The 19,462-nt window shown below is 34.9% G+C and overlaps 1 protein-coding gene across 2 annotated transcripts in view; it reads left to right on the top strand.

The window, feature by feature from the left end:
• Positions 1-17,784, top strand: part of RNF217 (ring finger protein 217) — a 117,864-nt gene extending 100,080 nt beyond the window's left edge. For both annotated transcript variants that reach the window (XM_079148262.1, XM_079148261.1), the window contains 3 exons: positions 6,553-6,754; positions 12,546-12,617; positions 13,954-17,784. In XM_079148262.1, coding sequence (XP_079004388.1) covers positions 6,553-6,754; positions 12,546-12,617; positions 13,954-14,027 — 348 coding nt within the window. In that variant the 3' untranslated portion in view covers positions 14,028-17,784. The remainder of the gene's footprint in view (positions 1-6,552; positions 6,755-12,545; positions 12,618-13,953) is intronic.
• The last annotated feature ends 1,678 nt before the right edge of the window (positions 17,785-19,462 follow it).

Genomic DNA, 19,462 nt, shown 5'->3' with positions numbered 1-19,462 from the left:
AAAACTGAAGCTTGGAAAAAGTGAAATGGCTTCATTTTAGGTAGCTAGATGAGCTGGAACTGACACACAGTCCACTTGAAGTCAAAGCCCAGGTTCTTTCCGCCTCCCTGTGGGGTTGAGACTTACCTGCCCAGAGTCACTGGGGAGAGTGGACATTTAACCAAACAATTCACCAAACAATTCTAGATACGTGAGGTCCTGACAGCCACTTGGCAGATTTTTCTTTGGTGGTTCATTCATTTATCCCTGTGTTCAGTGCTTGCCTGTAATAGGTTGCCCTCTGCTTAGTTATTACTTCTTCAGAATTGTCAAAGTCATCTAGAAACTCACGGGTAGGTAGATTAGTATATGATAAACAAATAGATAAGTTCACGTGTGTTTATTTTTCTAATGAAAATTTTATTAGTATCTGTTGTTATTTTGCAGTCTCATGAGTCCTTTTTAAATTCCTTTGGATTGTAATTTAATCACAAAACAAATGCTGCTTATGATTTGGAGATAACAACTTCCACCAAAATTTTTATGCGCACACCTGTAAAGTAAGGTTAGGTTTTGAAATGAACAATCATCTTTGTCTCTCAGCTCTTTCTCTTTTCAGAGATCTCTTTTTCCTGAATGATAATCATTGCTGACCAGCTTTTTAAAATTGTGATCCTAACTACATTTCTGCCAGTTCAGAGAACTGCTCTGGGTTATAGGGGAAGCAAAGCATAACTTCAAATGACACGTGTCATGTTGTGGATTGTGTCTGAGGCTTCACTGACAGGAGCCAGACAGCTCCTGGAGGGTTTGACTGTGGTGTGAATGATGAAGTTCCCAATTGCAATAAAACATTCACTGACACACGAATCCCAAAGCAGTGTCAGAGATAGAAGCTGAAAGAAGTTAAAATGGTAATGGGAACATTTGAAATGAAAATTCTAAGCAAAGGACTTTTGTGTGTGGTGTATTTCATTATATATAGTGGAATGAGAACCAGGTGCCCTCATTGCAAATATATATGAATGAGTTAAGATGGCCCTTGAATGCAGTAAGAGCCTACTCTGTGGTGAAATCAAAACACTATTTTCAGGTGATCCCATTTTGCTCCTGAGAGTTAGGCAGTATAACGAAAGCATATATCTTTTGATGAAATAATGTTATATTTTTAAAGTTTATTTCAGGATTATTCTCCTAACATGAAAAGTATGTACATATTTGAATGAAAGATGGCTTCAAGTTATACACAGGTTCATGAGGACTCAGAGTTCAGTGTCCAGTTATAACTCAAAGAGCAGTATCTTGATTATAACATGACCTCAGTGCTTAAGACAGTGACAACACATTGAGTATAGGGAATGTCCAAAAATAGTGCCCTGTTACATTATGAGTGAAGCTGTGGCTACACCCAGCCTAACTAGAACTGTAGGGAAAAGTGTTAGTTGCACAGAAGGCATTTCACAGTTCTATAAACAACATATTTACAAATAATATTAGATACTAAAAGGGTATTGCAGAACTCGGCTGAGAACCCATCTGGTCCCGGACTTTTCTTTGTTGGTAGGCTTTTGATGACCTCTTCTATTTCATTACTTGAAATTGGTCTATTTAAATTGTGTATATCCTCCTCGTTCAGTTTAGGCAATTCATATGTCTCTAGAAACCTGTTGATGTCTTCGAAATTTTCTATTTTGTTGGAGTATAGATTTTCAAAATAGCTTCTAATTATGTTTTGTATTTCACTTGTGTCTGTTGTGATATTTCCTTGTTCATTCTGAATTTTAGTGATTTGGGTTTTCTCTCATCTTCTCTTTGTTAGTGTGGCTAAAGGTTTATCAATTTTGTTTATTTTTCAAAGAACCAACTATTTATTTTGTCAATTTTTTGTATTGTTTCTTTTGTTTCAATTTCGTTGATTTCAGCTCTGAGTTTAACTATTTCCTGTCTTCTGCTACTTTTGGTGTTGGTCTGTTCTATTTCTAGGGCTTTGAGCTGTAGTGTTAGGTCATTTATTTGTTGAGTTTTACTTCTTTTATTAAATGCGCTCCATGAAATAAATTTTCCTCTAAGTACTGCTTTCATAGTGTCCCAGAGATTTTGATATGATATTTCTTTGTTCTCATTTACCTCTAAGAATTTTTTAATTTCCTTCCTAATATCTTCTGTTATCCATTCATCATATAATAGCTTATTGTTTAATCTCCAGGTGTTGGAGTAGTTTCTGTTTTTTACTCTTTCATTTATTTCTAACTTCAATCCATTATGATATGATAGAATACAAGGTAGTGTCTCTATCTTCTTGTGTTGCTAACATTAGCTTTGTGGCATAATATATGGTCTATTTTAGAGAAGGATCCATGTGCTGCTGAGAAGAAAGTGTATTCACTCTTGGTTGGATGGTATAGTCTATAAATGTCTGTTAAGTCTAAATTATTGATTGTGTTATTGAGATCTATGGTTTCTTTGTTCAATTTTTGTTTGGACAATCTGTCCAGTGGTGAGAAAGGCGTGTTAAAATCACCTACTATTATTGTGTTATGGTCTATTTGGTTTCTGAAATTGAGAAGGATTTGTTTGACATACATGGATGAGCCACTGTTTGGGGCATAGATGTTTCTGATTTTTATATCTTGCTGATTTATGCTTCCCTTAAGCAGTATGAAATGTCCTTCTTTATCCGTTCTGACTAGTTTTGGCTTGAAGTCCACATTATCTGAAATGAGGATGGATACTCCAGCTTTCTTGCTGAGTCCATGTGCATGGTATGTTTTTCCCCATCCTTTCACCTTTAGTCTATGGGTATCTCTTTCTATGGGATGAGTCTCTTGCAGGCAGCATATTGTTGGATTTTTCGTTTTAATCCAATCTGCCTGTCTATGTCTTTTGATTGATGAGTTCAGGCCATTAACATTCAGGGTTATTATTGTGACATGATTTGTATTCCCAGTCATTTGACTCATTTTTGTTTTCTGACATCATTTGGATTCTCCTTTATTTGGCTATTCCTTTAGGCTAGCTCCTCCCGTTGCTGATTTGCATCATTGTTTTTCATCTCTTCCTCATGGAATATTTTGCTGAGAATGTTCTGTAATGCAAGCTTTCTTTTTGTAAATTCCTTTAGCTTTTGTTTATCATGGAAAGATTTTATTTCATTGTCAAATTTGAAGGTAAGTTTTGCTGGGTATACGATTCTTGGTTGGCATGCATTTTCTTTCAGGGCTTGAAAAATGTTGTTCCAGGCCCTTTTAGCTTTTAGGGTATGGATTGAAAAACCTGCTGATATCTGTATTGGTTTCCCCCTGAATGTAATTTGGTTCTTTTCTCTCACAGCCTTTAAAATTCTGTCTTTATTTTGTATGTTAGCCGAGTTCTACAAAATCTTTAAAGAAGAGCTCATTCCAATACTTCTCAAAGTATTCCATAAAATAGAAGAGGAGGGAACCCTCCCAAACTCATCTATGAAGCCAATATTACCCTAATACCTAAACCAGACAGAGACACAATGAGGAAAGAAAATTTCAGACCAATATCCTTAATGAACATCGATGCAAAATTCTCAACAAAATTTTAGCAAATCGCATACAAAAACATATTAAAAAGGTAGTGCACCATGATCAAGTGGGTTTCATTCCAGGGATGCAAGGTTGGTTCAACATCCAGAAATCAAAAAATGTAATTCACCATATCAATAGACTTAAAGTCAAGAATCACATGATTATTTCAATAGATGCAGAAAAAGCATTTGATAAAATACAGCACCCCTTCATGCTCAAAACACTAGAAAAAATAGGGATAGTGGGAACATTCCTTAACATTATAAAGACCATCTATGCTAAGCCCATGGCTAATATCATTCTAAATGGTGAAAAACTGAAAGCATTCCCCCTAAAAACTGGAACAAGGCAGAGATGCCCTCTTTCACCACTTCTATTCAATATCGTCCTTGAAACTCTAGCCAGAGCAATTAGACAGACCAAAGAAATTAAAGGGATACAAATAGGAAAAGAAGAACTCAAACTATCCCCATTTGCTGATGATATGATTATATACTTAGAGGAACCAGGAAATTCTATCAGGAAACTTTTAGTACTCAGAAGTGAATTCAGTAAAGTAGCAGAATATAAGATCAATGCATATAAATCTAATGCATTTTTATACATAAGTGATGAATCTTTGGAAAGAATAATTAGGAAAACTACCCCATTCACAATAGCCTCAAAAAAAATAAAAGACTTGGGAATCAATCTCACAAAAGAGTTGAAAGACCTCTACAATGAGGACTGCAGAACACTAAAGAAAGAAAGAAAACCTTAGAAGATGGAAAGATCTCCTGTGTTCTTGGATAGGAAGAATTAATATTGTCAAAATGGCCATACTACCAAAAGTGCTATATAGATTCATTGCAATTCCAATTAAAATCCCAATGACATACCTTACAGAAATAGAGCAAGCAATTATGAAATTCATCTGGAAGAATAAGAAACCCAGAATAGCTAAAGCAATCCTTAGCAGAAAGAGTGAAGCAGGGGGTATCATAATACCAGATCTTCAACTCTACTACAAAGCAATAGTAACAAAAACGGCATGGAATTGGTACCAAAATAGAAAGGTAGATCAATGGTATAGAATAGAGGACACAGACAGAAACTCAAATAAATACAATTTTCTCATACTAGACAAAGGGGCCAAAAGTATGCAATGGAGAAAAGATAACCTCTTCAACAAATGGTCCTGGGAGAATTGGAAATCCATATGCAACAGAATGAAACTAAACCCATATCTCTCACCATGCATGAAACTAAACTCAAAATGGATTAAGGACCTCGGAATCAGACCAGACACCTGCAGATTATAGAAGAAAAAGTAGGTCCAGATCTTCAACATGTCAGCTTAGGACCAGACTTCCTCAACAGGACTCCCATAGCACAAGAAATAAAAGCAAGAATCAATAACTGGGATAGATTCAAACTAAAAAGCTTTCTCTCAGCAAAGGAAACTATCAGCAATGCAAAGAAAGAGCCTATAGAGTAGGAGAAAATCTTTGCCAATCATACTTCAGATAGAGCACTAATCTCCAGAATCTATAAAGAACTCAAAAAACTCTACACCAAGAATGCAAATAATCCAATCAACAAATGGGCTAAGGAAATGAATAGACACTTCACAGAAGAAGATGTACAAGCAATCAACAAACATATGGAAAAATGTTCAACATCTCTAGTAGTAAGAGAAATGCAAATCAAAACCACCCTAAGATTCCATCTCACCAAAATTAGAATGGCGATTATCAAGAATACAAGCAACAACAGGTGTTGGCGAGGATGTGGGGAGAAAGGTACACTCATACATTGCTGGTGGGGTTGCAAATTAGTGCAGCCACTCTGGAAAGCAGTGTGGAGATTCCTTAGAAAACTTGGAATGGACCCACCATTTGACCCAGCTATCCCACTCCTTGGCCTATACCCAAAGGACTTAAAATCAGCATACTACAGAGATACAGCCACATCAATGTTCATAGCTGCTCAATTCACAATAGCCAGATTGTGGAACTAACCTAGATGTCCTTCAATTGACGAATGCATAAAGAAACTGTGGTATATATATATATATATATATATATATATACAATGGAATATTACTCAGCCATAAAGAATGATAAAATTATGGCATTTGCAGGCAAATGGATGAAATTGGAGAATATCATGCTAAGTGAGATAAGCCAATCTCAAAAACCAAAGGACGAATGATATCGCTAATAAGTGAATGATGACACATAATTGGGGGTGGGAGGGGTTAGTGTTAGGGTTAGAGTTAGGGTTAGGGAGGGCGGCAAGAATGGAGGAAGGAAGCACTGTATAGAGGGAAAAGAGGGGTGGGAGGGGTGGGGGAAGGGAAAAATAACAAAATGAATCAAACAACATTACCCTATGTAAATTTATGATTACACAAATGGTATGCCTTTATGCCATGTACAAACAGAGAAACAACATGCATGCCATTTGTTTTCAATAAATAAATAAATAAATAATAAAATTATAGTTAAAAAATAAATAAAAAAATAAAAGGGTCTTGCATATACATGTGTATTTGCTATCATTTGTTTTAGCAAAGAGAATTTTCTGCTCCTTGATATTTATTCACAGAAAGTTTTACATAGTCACTTCTTTTAAGGAAAACTCTTCCATCTCTTTTTATTCCCCCCAAGTCACCTTGTTCTTGCTGATAAAATAAAAGATAAAAATACTTTCACAGCATTTTAAATTTTCTCCTGTCCATTGAGTTAGATGTGTGCCTGGAAAGACAAATGAATCCTGTGTAGAAAGTGTTTATTTATAAGTTGATCAAAACAACTAAGTACCTGAAAAGTTCTTGAGCTTTACATATTTATTAAAGTATTTATTAAAAATATAATCTTGGAGAGTGTTATTCTAAGTAAATTGAATGCCTCAGGAATGCCATGTGATACTTCCATTTTGATAATTCTTCTCATATTGTTCCAATAAAAGTTACCGGATTTTACTTTTTAAAAACTTCAAGAACCTTTTGTTCTCTTTGCCTCTTTCTCTGATATAGATCCACATCCAGAGAACTGAAGGATGTGACCATATGACCTGTTCACAGTGTAACACTAATTTTTGTTATCGATGTGGGGAGAGATACCGCCAGCTTCGGTTTTTTGGAGACCACACTTCAAACCTCAGTATATTTGGATGCAAATATCGCTACCTCCCAGAGAGACCTCATTTAAGGAGATTAGTGAGAGGGTCAGTCTGTGGTGAGTATCTGACAAGTTTATGGGAATCTTCCCTGGGAATGAAATTGTAATAGTAGAACTTGGAATATCCATGATAATTCTGAGTACTTGCTGTGTGCTAGGTATTCTAGGTGGGGCTTTACCCCAAAGCAAGTGAATATTCTTTCTTTTTGAGAACTGCACCTACCTATAGTCCCAGCTACTCAGGAGGCTGAGGCAGGAGGATTTTTTGAGCCCAGGAATTGGAGGCAATTCTGGGCAACATAGCAAGACCTTGCCTCAAAACAAAACCGTGAAATTGAAAGCTTTAATTTGTTAACAGGATATTAGCTATTTGAGTAAGCAGATTTTATTGGCAAAACAAATTATTGATTACATAGCAGAAATCTGAAGTGAGTAACCTTTTAAATTTCTGAATCCTAGTGTAAGTCACTTGATCAGAGGGACAATATCTAGGAGCATTTGTTACACACCCCCTCTGTTCATTGATGAAGTACATGCAGTACAGTGCAGCATGGAACATGATCTAGAAGGATGGAAAGAAACAAACACATGTTTCAGAGCCCTGTAATGGAGTTCTATTATATCTGCATAGTTGATGTCATTGTATATATGTTCCAATCACATTCATAATTAACAGCCAGCAGTTAATGGAATGAGTTTCAAAAGTCCTCATTATTTCCAGACCCAAGTTTAATTACCAGCATAAACGCTCTTGTAGATTGACTTTTTATCCCTTCTTCTTCACACACGGCCCCTACACATGCACACCCATAAACTGATACCTGTTGGTAATCAAATCACCCTGGCCTAATGCCACCACCTTTGGATGATAGTGTTCCTGTGACCTAATACTTCTTCCATTAGCTCCCTGCACCTCTGTAACGTATCCACTGTGAGATTTCTTCCTCTCTTTTCACTGTGTTGTGCTGCATTATTTCTGGCAGTCTTTTTGTGTATATTAAATACTTTTCAACATCTTCCACACTTACCCTTTTCTACCTAGTTTTGCCTAGTTACTTCATGAAAATCTCTCTGTAACTCTTCTTAGCCACTTCACTAGTGTGCGACCCCCCCCCCCCCAATCTGGAATCATGATGGCTGATTAGAATGAACCTGGTCTCATGATAGATTTCTGTCAGGTAAAAGAACATATACTTTAAATGCACTTTAACATGGTAACATCTAAAATCTTACCTGATCACTACAAAAATATACTAAATTTTAATTAAACATAATTTTCCAGCATCAACAATATCCAGTCACTAAGACTTGTCTTAATAATTTTCAGTGTTTCCTGTTTGTTTGTTTTCTTGTTTGGTTAACATTATACTTATATTAGCTATATTTGCTGGTTGGTCATGTAGCCTTTAGAGATAGATAGGGAATCTAACTTCTATTTATAATGAATATTATGAGAAAAAATAACTGAAAATTAAGTATTGAACTGTACCCTATAAATGCAAAGAGTAGCCCCAAAATATACATTTCCTGCCTGATTAGTTCTATATCCTATTTCAGTGCCATTTTAGATTTTATTGTTGTAAGATGTTTCCTCTCATTCTTTATTTTAAATAATCTTTGCTTTGGCCAGTCATTTTTTTCTTTCTGTTTTCTTTCTCTCTTCAGACATTCTTAATGAAGTTATTTCATGTCCTATCTGCCCAGTAGTTCTCAGGATGTATCTCTTTGGGCCTTCTTGATAGTTGCCTGAATGCCCCCAGAATCCTCTTCTCTGGTCAAAAATTGGGCTATCTTACACTGTGTGAAATGGACAGTGAGTGGAGAACCCCATAGACATTGTCAGCAAGAAAGTTTTTCCTCTGTACTTTTTCTGTTTTCTTATTTAAATTTTTGTAGTCAGATTTCTGTAAATGGTTTTCTGTTGGGTCTTCTACTTGTGTGTGTGTGTGCACATGTGTGCTCACATGCATGTGTGTACATGCAGCCGAAGTCAAGATACACCTGACAAAATAGGGAGCAGCTGGCTTAAGATCAGCTCTCCCTCCCACATGTATTTTCCCACCCCAGCACAATGGCCTCCAACTGCAATTGATGGTAACTCCCATGGAGGAGTCCTCACCTCTCGCATCCCCATGAGAGTGGGAAAAGGGTTTACCTTGTAACAAAATCACTTATTCCCTTCCCTTTAAGAGAGAAGCTGAATTACAGGCCAACCCTTCCAGTCACTGTCCTTGTGTAATGTTACCCAGTTCGGTTCGTCAGCCCTGGATACAGCTTCCAGGGGTCCTCGGTCAGAGGCTGGGGAAGGGCATGCATCCCTCCCACAGCTGGAGAATGGGAAATGTGGTCTTCATTCCACATAACCATTTGCCCATTTGTGAGAGGTTCTGCTCACAAGAGACAGGATGATGAGCAGCCTCTGACATAGAGCATCTCCATGGTAGGGCACAGGCAGATAATTTGGTGAATAGTACTGGAAATGATCTTAAATCCTTGTAATGTTTCATACAAAAATTTGAATATTTTAGGTAAATCATATAATTTTTAAAAAGTAGTGTTTAACTGATTTCCAGATGACAATTTATATGAACAAAAACAATGAGACCCCCTTCAAAAAAAAAAAAAAATACCCAAGCTTTTAAAAAAGACGAATTGAAGAAATATGAATAGTCAGAAAACATGTTCAAAAATATTCAATACAGCCAGATACAGTGATGCACACCTATAATCCCAGCAATTCAGGAGGGTGAGGCAAAAGGATCACAAGACTAAGCCAGCCTCAGCCACTGAGTGAGACCCTGTGTCAAAATAAAAAATAAAAAAGACTGGGTATGTAGCTTAGTGGTAAAAATACCCCTGGGGTCAATCCATAGTACCAAACTAAAAAACAAAAAAGAAAAAAGAAAGAAAGTAGAAGGAGGAGGAGGAGGAGAAGAAAATTTCAATATTATTAGTAGAAAATTATAAACTAAAATATTTGGGACTTTTGATTATCTAATATTTTGTCAAATTACCACTCAATGCTAAAATTTTATACCATTCTTTTCCAAAATGAATATTTTAATGCAATATTTTTTTTAAAATCACAATTAGTACAAAAAAGTCTATGATGGACAAAATATCAAAATGTATCATTTTTTGCAAAGAAATTTGATAGTAATGTGAATGATATTTTAAAACATGATTGACTTACAATAGTTTTTGTGAAAGTATAATGTATAATAGCTCAAAAAGGAACACATATTTAGGCATAATTAAATTATAGGCATACTAAGTAATAGAGTATATGATACAGTATTATTTCAGCTATGGAAAATGATATTTTAAAAAATATGATACTGCCCTAGGAATAACAGGAAGTGTATTTACTCCCTCTAGACAGTTTCAGAAATAGTCATACTATGTTTTCAAAGTAGATCATCCTTAGAATAAGCTTATTTCATCCCATAGGGAGTGAGCACATGTTCCTTGAGGTCTATGATGTTTGAGAGGCAAAAAATCAGTGCCATTCCTTTACAGACATGCTCCATTACTGTGATAAAAATATATTGACAATTACTTTGAAAGGAAGTTTGAATGAAAAGAATGAGCTATGTGCATAGGAGACAAACAGGGTCTTTTAAAATATGCAATTCTAATTCTATATTTTAAACTCTTAAGCATAGCTCTAAGAGTATACCAAGGTTACCACATTCAGTGGGCTTTAGTATTTCTTAACTGACTTCTGTCACTGGTGAAAAATGTAAGTAAGATTCATGGTTAGAAAAAAAAAAAAAAACCTAATCAATAATCGGGCTAAGGAACTGAACAGACATTTCACAGAAGAAGAAATACAATCAATCAACAAATGTATGAAAAATGTTCAACATCTCTAGCAATTGGAGAAAAAAATGCAAAGCAAAACTATACTTAGATTTCATCTCAATCAAGTCAGACTGGCAATTAGCAAGAATACAAGTGACAATAAATGTTGAGGAGGGTATGGGGAGAAAGGTACATTCATACATTGCTGGTGGGACTGCAGATTGTTGAAACCATTCTGGAAAGCAGTATGGAGATTCCTCAGAAAACTTGGAATGAAACCACCAGTTGACCCAGTTGTCCCACACCTTGGTTTATACCCTAAGGGCTTAAAATCAGTGTACTACAGTGACACAGCCACAGCAGTGTGTACAGAAGCTCAATTCATAATAGCTAAACTATGGAACCAACCTAGGTGCCCTTCAACAGATGGATAAGGAAATGTAATATATATATATACACAATGGAATATTATTGAACCATAAAGAAGAATGAATTATGACCTTTGCTGGTAAATGGATGGAGCTGGAGACTACTATGCTAAGCAGAATAAGCCAGTTCCAAAGAACCAAAGGCTAAATGTTTTCTCTGATACTTAGATGTTAATTCACAAAAGGCAGGTGGGTTAGGGAAGAATAGAGGTACTTTGGATTAGACAGAGGGGAGTGAAGGGAGGGGAGCGGACATGGGGGTAGAAAAAACAGTGGAATGAATCAGACATTATTTCCTTATGCATGTATGATTACATGGTCTGTAAGTCTACATTATGTACAACCAGAAGAATGAGAAGTCGTATCCATTTATGTATGATGTGTCAAAATGCATTCTACTATCATGTATAACTAATTAGAACAAATTAAAACAAAATTAATGGTTAGACATTGAGTTAATTTTAATTAGATATTAAAACTATCTTTTTAAATGAGATACCAAAAACTGTATTTCATACACATCTGGTCATCTGGTTCCACAGACCATTTCTAAAAAATAAGAGTCATTTTTTTTCTTTCAGATTCCTAACCAATGACTGCATATTCTTTCTCTTTTTGTGTGTAATTGGTGATTAAAACAAAGAAATGCCTGTTCTTTGTTTATAGGATGCTGTTGCTGTTTCATTCTTAAACAGCTGTGTGGTTCTGCAAAATTTTCTTCTTCCACTTCTCCTGCTGCATTTGGGTTGTGCAGCTGTACAACTGTGCCACATGCCGTAAGGCATGTGCTTTGCGATGAGCAGATACTGTTTTCTGGTCTCTTTTGTGTGTGCTAGTTTCTTTGAAAGTCAGTAGGATTCCCATCTAACATTCTGAGCTGTGTTTACTTATGGCTGTAGTGATTGTTACCACTGATAAATTATTCATCTAGAGAAGAAAATGCTGGCTGATGCTGCCAGGTGAAATACCTTTTTATTTTATAAGAGCTTTCTTTTTAAATGTTTAAAAATGATTTACTTGAATAATTCGCAACACAATTTTTTTATGGGTAATTTTCCCTAACAGGAGTCTTGTAACATTCTTTTTGTCATTCATTCTATTAGATGGTCATATTATTAATTTTCTTAGGATTCAGGAAGAAAATAAACCACTTTTTTTTTTTTTTTTAATATGTGGTCTTAGGTGAAATTTCTCTGTAGTCCCTACCAGCTCTCCATTTGTGAGATTACTGAATTTTCTCCTACCATTTCAGAATGTGTCACTCCTTTCTTCATCTTTCAGCATCTTGAAAATTGAAAATGGAAAATATCTAAAGGAAAATTCAAAGATGGGTGGTCTTGGGAGTATATAGTGAGCCAGTTGATTTATATTTGTTTTTGTTTTTGTTATGAAGGATAAATAATTTCTGAGATGTTTAACACATATTGCCCAGGACATCAGTGATGAACTTATTTGTGTAAAACTGTTCTATACCTGATATATTTCTTATTGAATATGACCTTAATTGCAATCATATTTTTAAAAAGATAACCTGCACTGAGGTAGTTAAAAGCATTGCTGGAAGTGTTTGGTAAATTAACTTTGAGATGCTAAATTATTTGCCTTTTGTTTTCCAGCTGGAAAATTATTCGTTGCACCTCTAATCCTGGTTTTGGGATTAGCACTAGGGGCCATAGCAGTTGTAATCGGTAAGAAACACTTAACATGTCTGAGATTAGAATTTTCAGATGGCCACAGAGACAAAAGGAGTGTAAATGTAATAATGTGAGTCAGCTGTTAAGTGACCATGATTTCTGTTCCATTCCTAATTTAGACAGCTATTCAGCATGTGACCTAAAAGTTCAGAGGAGCATGTTTCTTATAGAATATATTTGTGGGACAGTTTTTCAGCCTCTGAACCCTTGTTTTCATGTCTTATAAAGCATTATTGCTTCCTCTTAATGCCAAGGATATAATTGTGTTTTGGGAAAGTCGAGTGAACTAGACTCAAAATTTTCCAATTCTGGTTTCAGGTTGGAACATTAAAGAAAAGAGACTTTGGTGTTTGGTGGGTGTTTGATTTGGTCTAGTAAAAGATGCCTGAGTCAAAAAGATGCCTTCAATGCATATAGGAGCATACCAACATCTTCTTGAGCATGGACAAATAGCAAAACCTGTTGATGATTCATATAGTCTCATTCATACAAGTATATTAAAATATATACTTTAAACTAGTAGTTTTCAGACTTTACCATGCCTTAAAATAACCAGAAGGACTAGCTAAAACAGACTGATGGTTTCTACCTGCAATTTCTGACTGAATATGGAGACAGAGCCCATGGATTTGTTATTTCTAAAATGCTCCTAAATGATGTTGATGCTGCTGGTCCCTAAGGACCACACTTTGAGAACCATTGCTTTATAAAAGGTTAAATTAAACACTGTAAATAAAGGCTGCTGTAGTAATTGTTTCACATCATAGATGGAATTTTTTTTCTTTTTTGCTAAATAAAATTATTTTTCATACATGAATTTTTATTTAGCAAGTAATACAAAATTACAGATGGACTCTGACATTTAAGTTACTGCAATAAGGCAGGATTTACTATCTACATTTTACACTTGAGAAAATTAAGGCTCACTAGGACCTTATTAGTCCTAAAACTGGGAGTCACATCTGATATTTGGCTCCACAACGTGTTCTTAAGTAAGATGCCGAGCTACTTGAAACTGAAGTGTGACTGTCATAGTGTACAAATGATATGACTGTGGATAATAAAGATTTAAACCTAAGGTTTGATATTTTGGTAGAAGGCAAAGTTCCATAGTGAAACTGTATCATTGAGAATGCTAAAAGGCAGAAAGAGCTAAAGAGAAATAATAAAGACTTAAGTAATAATAAACATATTTCATAGCATAGGTATCTTCCTTCTTGGATTGCTAAAAAAATGACTATAAAGAGTATGCAAATAAATGAAAGTGGAAATTGTCAAATAAAATTTGTCTCCCTCTAATTGCCTTTATTATTATTTTTTTAATTCCTAGGTTTATTTGTATTTCCTATCTATTGCCTTTGTAAGAAACAGAGAAAGCGATCACGGACAGGTATGCATTGGTAAAATGCAGGTGATCTCACCCACTTAAGCTGGTCCCAGGAGGAGCTGTGCAGAATGGCACACCGTCTGTGAGTTCTACCCTGAAAACACTGCAAGGAACCTTCTGCGTCTCGTCTCCCCATGGCGCTCTGCAGGCTGCAATGCCTCTGGCCACGGTGCACTCCCAATATGGTATCCTGTCCTTTCCCTAAACAAATTGCTGCTTAAAAAAAAATGGTCACTTTCATAAACTATAAACATCTGTAACATATCTCTGACCTTTGTGTTTCTTGGAAGAAAATATTTTAACTAAGAACTGGTTCTCCTCAGAATTGTTCTGAGGGTGCCTCTTCTGAGCATTGCTTGGACTGTCTTTGAACCCTGAATCTCCCTCCAGCCTATCTGTGGGACTTGGTATGAATAGCTAAGGTCCTGTCTGTCCCAATAAGCAAGGTCACTTTTCAGAAGATACAAGTTCACTGAAGGCATCTGTTTTCATCTGTGACTCAAGCAGTGTAATTCCTTTATCTTTCAGATACTGTAATTGCTAAAGATCTCAGTGCCCAAAAGGGAAATAATGAAACTAAATTAATGAGAAGAATCATGAGTTAATGAAGTGTACATGTGTAGGGTGTGAATGTGTATATATAAATATATGTTAAAACTAGGCCCAGTAACCTTGTGCGTATCTATTTCCATGCCTCTACACTATTTTTTCCACATTTTCACAGACCTGTTTAGAGATGATAGTTCTTTTGTGGGTATAATTTGCTAATGTACTGAATTAAAGTCAATGTAGACAACAGGCTATTTCGATGTTGACCCTTTCTATTTCTTGCTTTCTCTTTCTGTCACACATAGAGAAATTTGTGCAATGGTCATCCCAAGGTGTATCGGGCTTTGTGAACTGACAAAACTGATAGATTGCTTTTAGGAAGTTCTTAAGACCCACATACTCAGTTTTTTTTATTTCTCCCAATATGGCATATGTACTTTATTCTGTGGATAAATCCTTCACATGAGGTTATTTAACCTGAAGAACAAGTTTGTTGTAAGAGAATTGCTTGTCTTTAAACAAATCTTTATTTCACTAATTTTTTAATTACCAACTTGTAATTATAGATCATTTGAGTTCAGATCAAGATTTTAAATTATTTAATCTCCACTGTCTTCTCTTCCTATTTGTTTTTGTCCCCAAGTTTTTCATGAAAACATACTAGCTTTGAAGGATTTCTCTTGTTTACTGCTCAAATGCATAATGATTTGTTGGCCTCTTCTTATAGAGGGGTTACTTGAAAACAAAACTTTTGTGTTCATATGTTCATCTAAAATATCAACTATTTTTGGAGACAGAAATGAAAAAATGAAGAAAGTGTTTTCAGAAAGTGTTTACCAAAGGAGAAATGTTTTGAAAATTAGAGGACAATTAACTATTGTATTCCTCTGTTTCCATCACAAATGTCAACAACAGGAAGGAAAAAAAGACTTCTAAGAAGCCTAAGGTTTTCACTTGTCTCCAAATTCTCAAAATTAGCTGTCTGCCATGGATGTAACATTTATTTGTCAGCAAACTTGTCTGACTCGAAATAGATTATATGATAAAAACATGCATTCACATAGATGGTTGGTCTTTGTTGGGCTCCAGGGTGTAAGACATTTTACCATTTTTGTTTAACTGCATGGGTGACAGGGCAGCAGGCTTGCATTTTTTCTGAATAATTCAGAATAGTTGTTGAGTTTTTGGACTCATCTATTTCCAGTTAAAGGAGGTTGTGACATTTGTGATTCTGGAGTAATGTATTCCTAAAGCATGAAATGAGACAAGAAAAAGTGATGCTCTGGTTTCACAAATTCATCTTTCCATTCATGCATTCGTCCATTTGACAGGTATTTATTGAGTACCTGTTTTAGGTGCTCTAATATTAGTTGGGGAGGAGGATCTCTAGCCCAAATGCTTGACTCTGACATAAAAGTGCTTATTTTTTTTTTTTTTTAATTAATCTTCCTGGACTTTGGCATCAGTTTGGCAATGTATGAATATGATGAATACTAAATCTAGAGGATCTGCATATGTATGATATACACATACATATATATGTATATATATCATATATATGAGTACACATGCCATACTACCAACTAGCTGAAAAATATATTCTCTGGTCATAAATCATCTATTTTCTTAGGTCATTGTGTCCGTTGTCTTTGGCTTACTCAGGGATTTTTATTCCTTTCTTTAACTTATCTTTTGAGGTATTTTCATATGATTTGGAAAACTTTCCAATATGCCAATTACAAAGTAGTGTCTGTTATCAGTTAAGGCTGTTTCTTCATTGCTTGAGACAGTGTGCACTGCAGTGCACAGCATTTTTCTATTGCATAGATTTTTTTAAATAAATGAAAGCATTTTTCTCTTTAAAGGTTGATACATATTAGGCTTTTCCCTGTTGGCAACATAAAGTAATTATTTGTGATTTTTTTTTTTTTTTTTTACTAAACTTCAAAATCTTACAAAGAAAGAAGAAAATAAAAAGGATTCTTTATATGTCAGTGCCAACTTTGAAGGTAAAACAGTAGAAATAATCTTTATGATAAATTCTGAAAATTAAAACAGAGGTGTGCACATTAAATAAATATCTTTCTATCAAAAGCTGGACATTTTTATATGTTTTTATTATAAATTTAATATATGCTCCTTTAAAAGTCAGATCATATAGAATTATAAAACACAAATTCCTTTGTTTACCCCATCCTTATTTACTAGGGGTAACTACTGTTAATGTTTTGGTATGTGTTCTTCCAGACACTTTCTACAAATTTGCAAATAACCATGTGGGGAGGGGTGTATGAGTGTGTGTGTGTGTGTGTGTGTGTGTGTGTGTGTGTGTGTGTGTGTGTTTGTGTGTTTACAAGTGCATGCATGTATTTTATAAATAGAATAATAATCTTATTCCTTTGCTGTGACTTTTTCATTTTATTATATATTGATAGATACCTTTCCATAAGTGTGTGTATACGTATACATATACCCACACACACACATATATTTACCTCATTCTTTTATAAATTACTACACAATCCATGGTTGGGGCTATACTTTAGTTGAATTAGTTTCCTATTGAATGGACATCAAGATTGTTTTCCCTTCCCTGTTACAAAGCGTCAGTGAAGATCCTTTTGCGTATATTTTTGTTGTCTTGCATGAACATTTCCATAGTTTTGAAATTTTATTTTTACAGGATATTTGTAATAAAAATGTTAATGCATTTTCAGGAAATGAGAAGTATTGTATTTTAGATTTTTTTTTGAGTAAAAGAAATATCAACCAAGAGTGCAGAATTTAAACAACAACAAAAAAATCTTTTGAAGGATAATTTCTTCCCTGCTTGATTAGCTAAATAAATGCCTTGCCAAAACTTATAAAAGAAAATTAGTTTTTTTCCAATAATAATAAAATGCAATGAGCTGTCTGTTAGATAATGTGTGAGAAAGATTTTTGAATTGCCCTGTTTAAACTTAAGAGATTTAAATGAAATAGTACAACCAAATTGATAATGTTTATCACATTTTTAAACACTATCCATGTTCATGCATTTGGATCCAGAGAGGAATTTAATTATGCCGTGTGAAAAGTAGAAAATAATATGTCAGTAGTTACAAACACCCACAATAATCCCTGTAAGGTTTAGTGGAATGATTATAAATTATGGAATAGCATGGAACACTCACTTTACAATGAATCACAACACTTCCCTAGGGAGTTCTGTATGTGGGGTAGAGAGAGAAAAAAGGCCAAACCCATGGCACAAGCAACCTAGTGCCACCACCTTGATTTAGTGTGATAGGTGCAATTGTATCCTAAGACTAGAACAGACAAGAAACAATACAGGTAATTAAACACCAGTCTGGTTACAACATGATATCTTCAATTGTACTTTCTCTGCTGTGGGATCAAGATTCAGTGGTGCCTATCAAGAAATTCCTTGCTCTGTGACACCATCTCTTGAGCTTCCAGGCCCTCTCTGAGACTCTGTTTTTCAATTCCACCACCCAAATATGGTTCCCATTAAATACCTGTAAACTGCTACAGTCTTTTCTAGTTCCTGTTCCTTTCCCAACCTCGTTTTTCTCCACACCTCTGCTACTCTAACTTCTCCTCTTTGTCAAAAGAAAAGAGGAAAGACAGAAGAGGTGAAAAGTTCCCTGGCCTGCGCAGAGCATCAGCATTCCTCACCGAATGTCAGATTGGAATGTCTTGCCAAGACATCCTATGTTAAATGAATTCTCCCTTGTTAAACAAATGCAGTTGTTTTTAACATTAGACTTTTATGCTGCCTTTTAAATTTATACTTATAAAAAATGTACTGGCCTAAATTACATTAGTTGACATATTATTAAGTACAAAAAAAAAAAAAGAAAATTCACATCAAAAGCCATTGTAGATTTTATAAGCAAGCTACATACACATAGGCCTTAATGTAAATCTTTGCAACGAATCATGTGCTTATCCAACCATATTTGTGGTTGAAATCTATCCCAGCTGTGGAAAATAATTTTTCCTGTGGTCAGCATTATTGTTTTGTGTTAAATTGTTATAAATATAGCCTTAAAATTCCACAACGCACTTTGAAATACTTGTGCCATTTAAATAACTTATACAGTTAAAGCAACTAATACAGATGTTTCAATGGATAGAGTAGAATATCATGTTAGCAAACTGTCATGTCCTTAAATTTGTGGAAAATCAGAAGCTAAATATTTAAAACAAGTAAAAAAGTAAAACCTGAAAAAAATGTAGCAGTTTCTTTATAATAAACCTGGAAATTTTCAACAATTCTGCTATGTTTAGAGCTCAAAGGTAGCAAGTAATATTTAATAAATGTTGCCTAATTCCCAACTTGGAATGTTTGTTTAAAATGTTAAGTGAATTTTTCCTGAAGATTTTAAATGTATGTGCATAGTTCATGATCCTATGAAAGAAGTTTCCCTGACTAGAAACAGGTTAAATCCAAACAATTTGAGCATATTGTGTTTTACAAAATCATTATAATTTAATTACGACATTTTTCTCCTATTATAGAAACCAGGTTCTAAAATCACATCATACACACACACCACATACACACACACAGTTATTACTTAGGGAATATTTAAGATTGTGAAATGCTACCCTTTGAATACAAATCAATGATAATAATCTTTAAGTGGAAAATTCAGCCGAACCCTAGTTTTGAGGGTAGAACTAATACTCATTTCATAGCCAAGTATTGTCTAGAGCCTCTATTGTGTATCACAGTTGTGAGATCCGATGTTTAGTTGACTTTATCCAGATTCAATAAACAGAGTCACAGTAGTATGAGACTGTTGTAATTTGTCTATTTGGAGCATTAGCTGAAGCTTGAATATATCACCTACCTTACAGATCCCTATACATATTGCCAATTATAGAAGCATGTAAT

This window comes from Sciurus vulgaris, assembly GCF_902686455.1.
Source record: "Sciurus vulgaris genome assembly, chromosome: 7".
NCBI classification, from domain to species: domain Eukaryota; kingdom Metazoa; phylum Chordata; class Mammalia; order Rodentia; family Sciuridae; genus Sciurus; species Sciurus vulgaris.
This window is presented reverse-complemented; position numbering and strand designations above follow the sequence as displayed.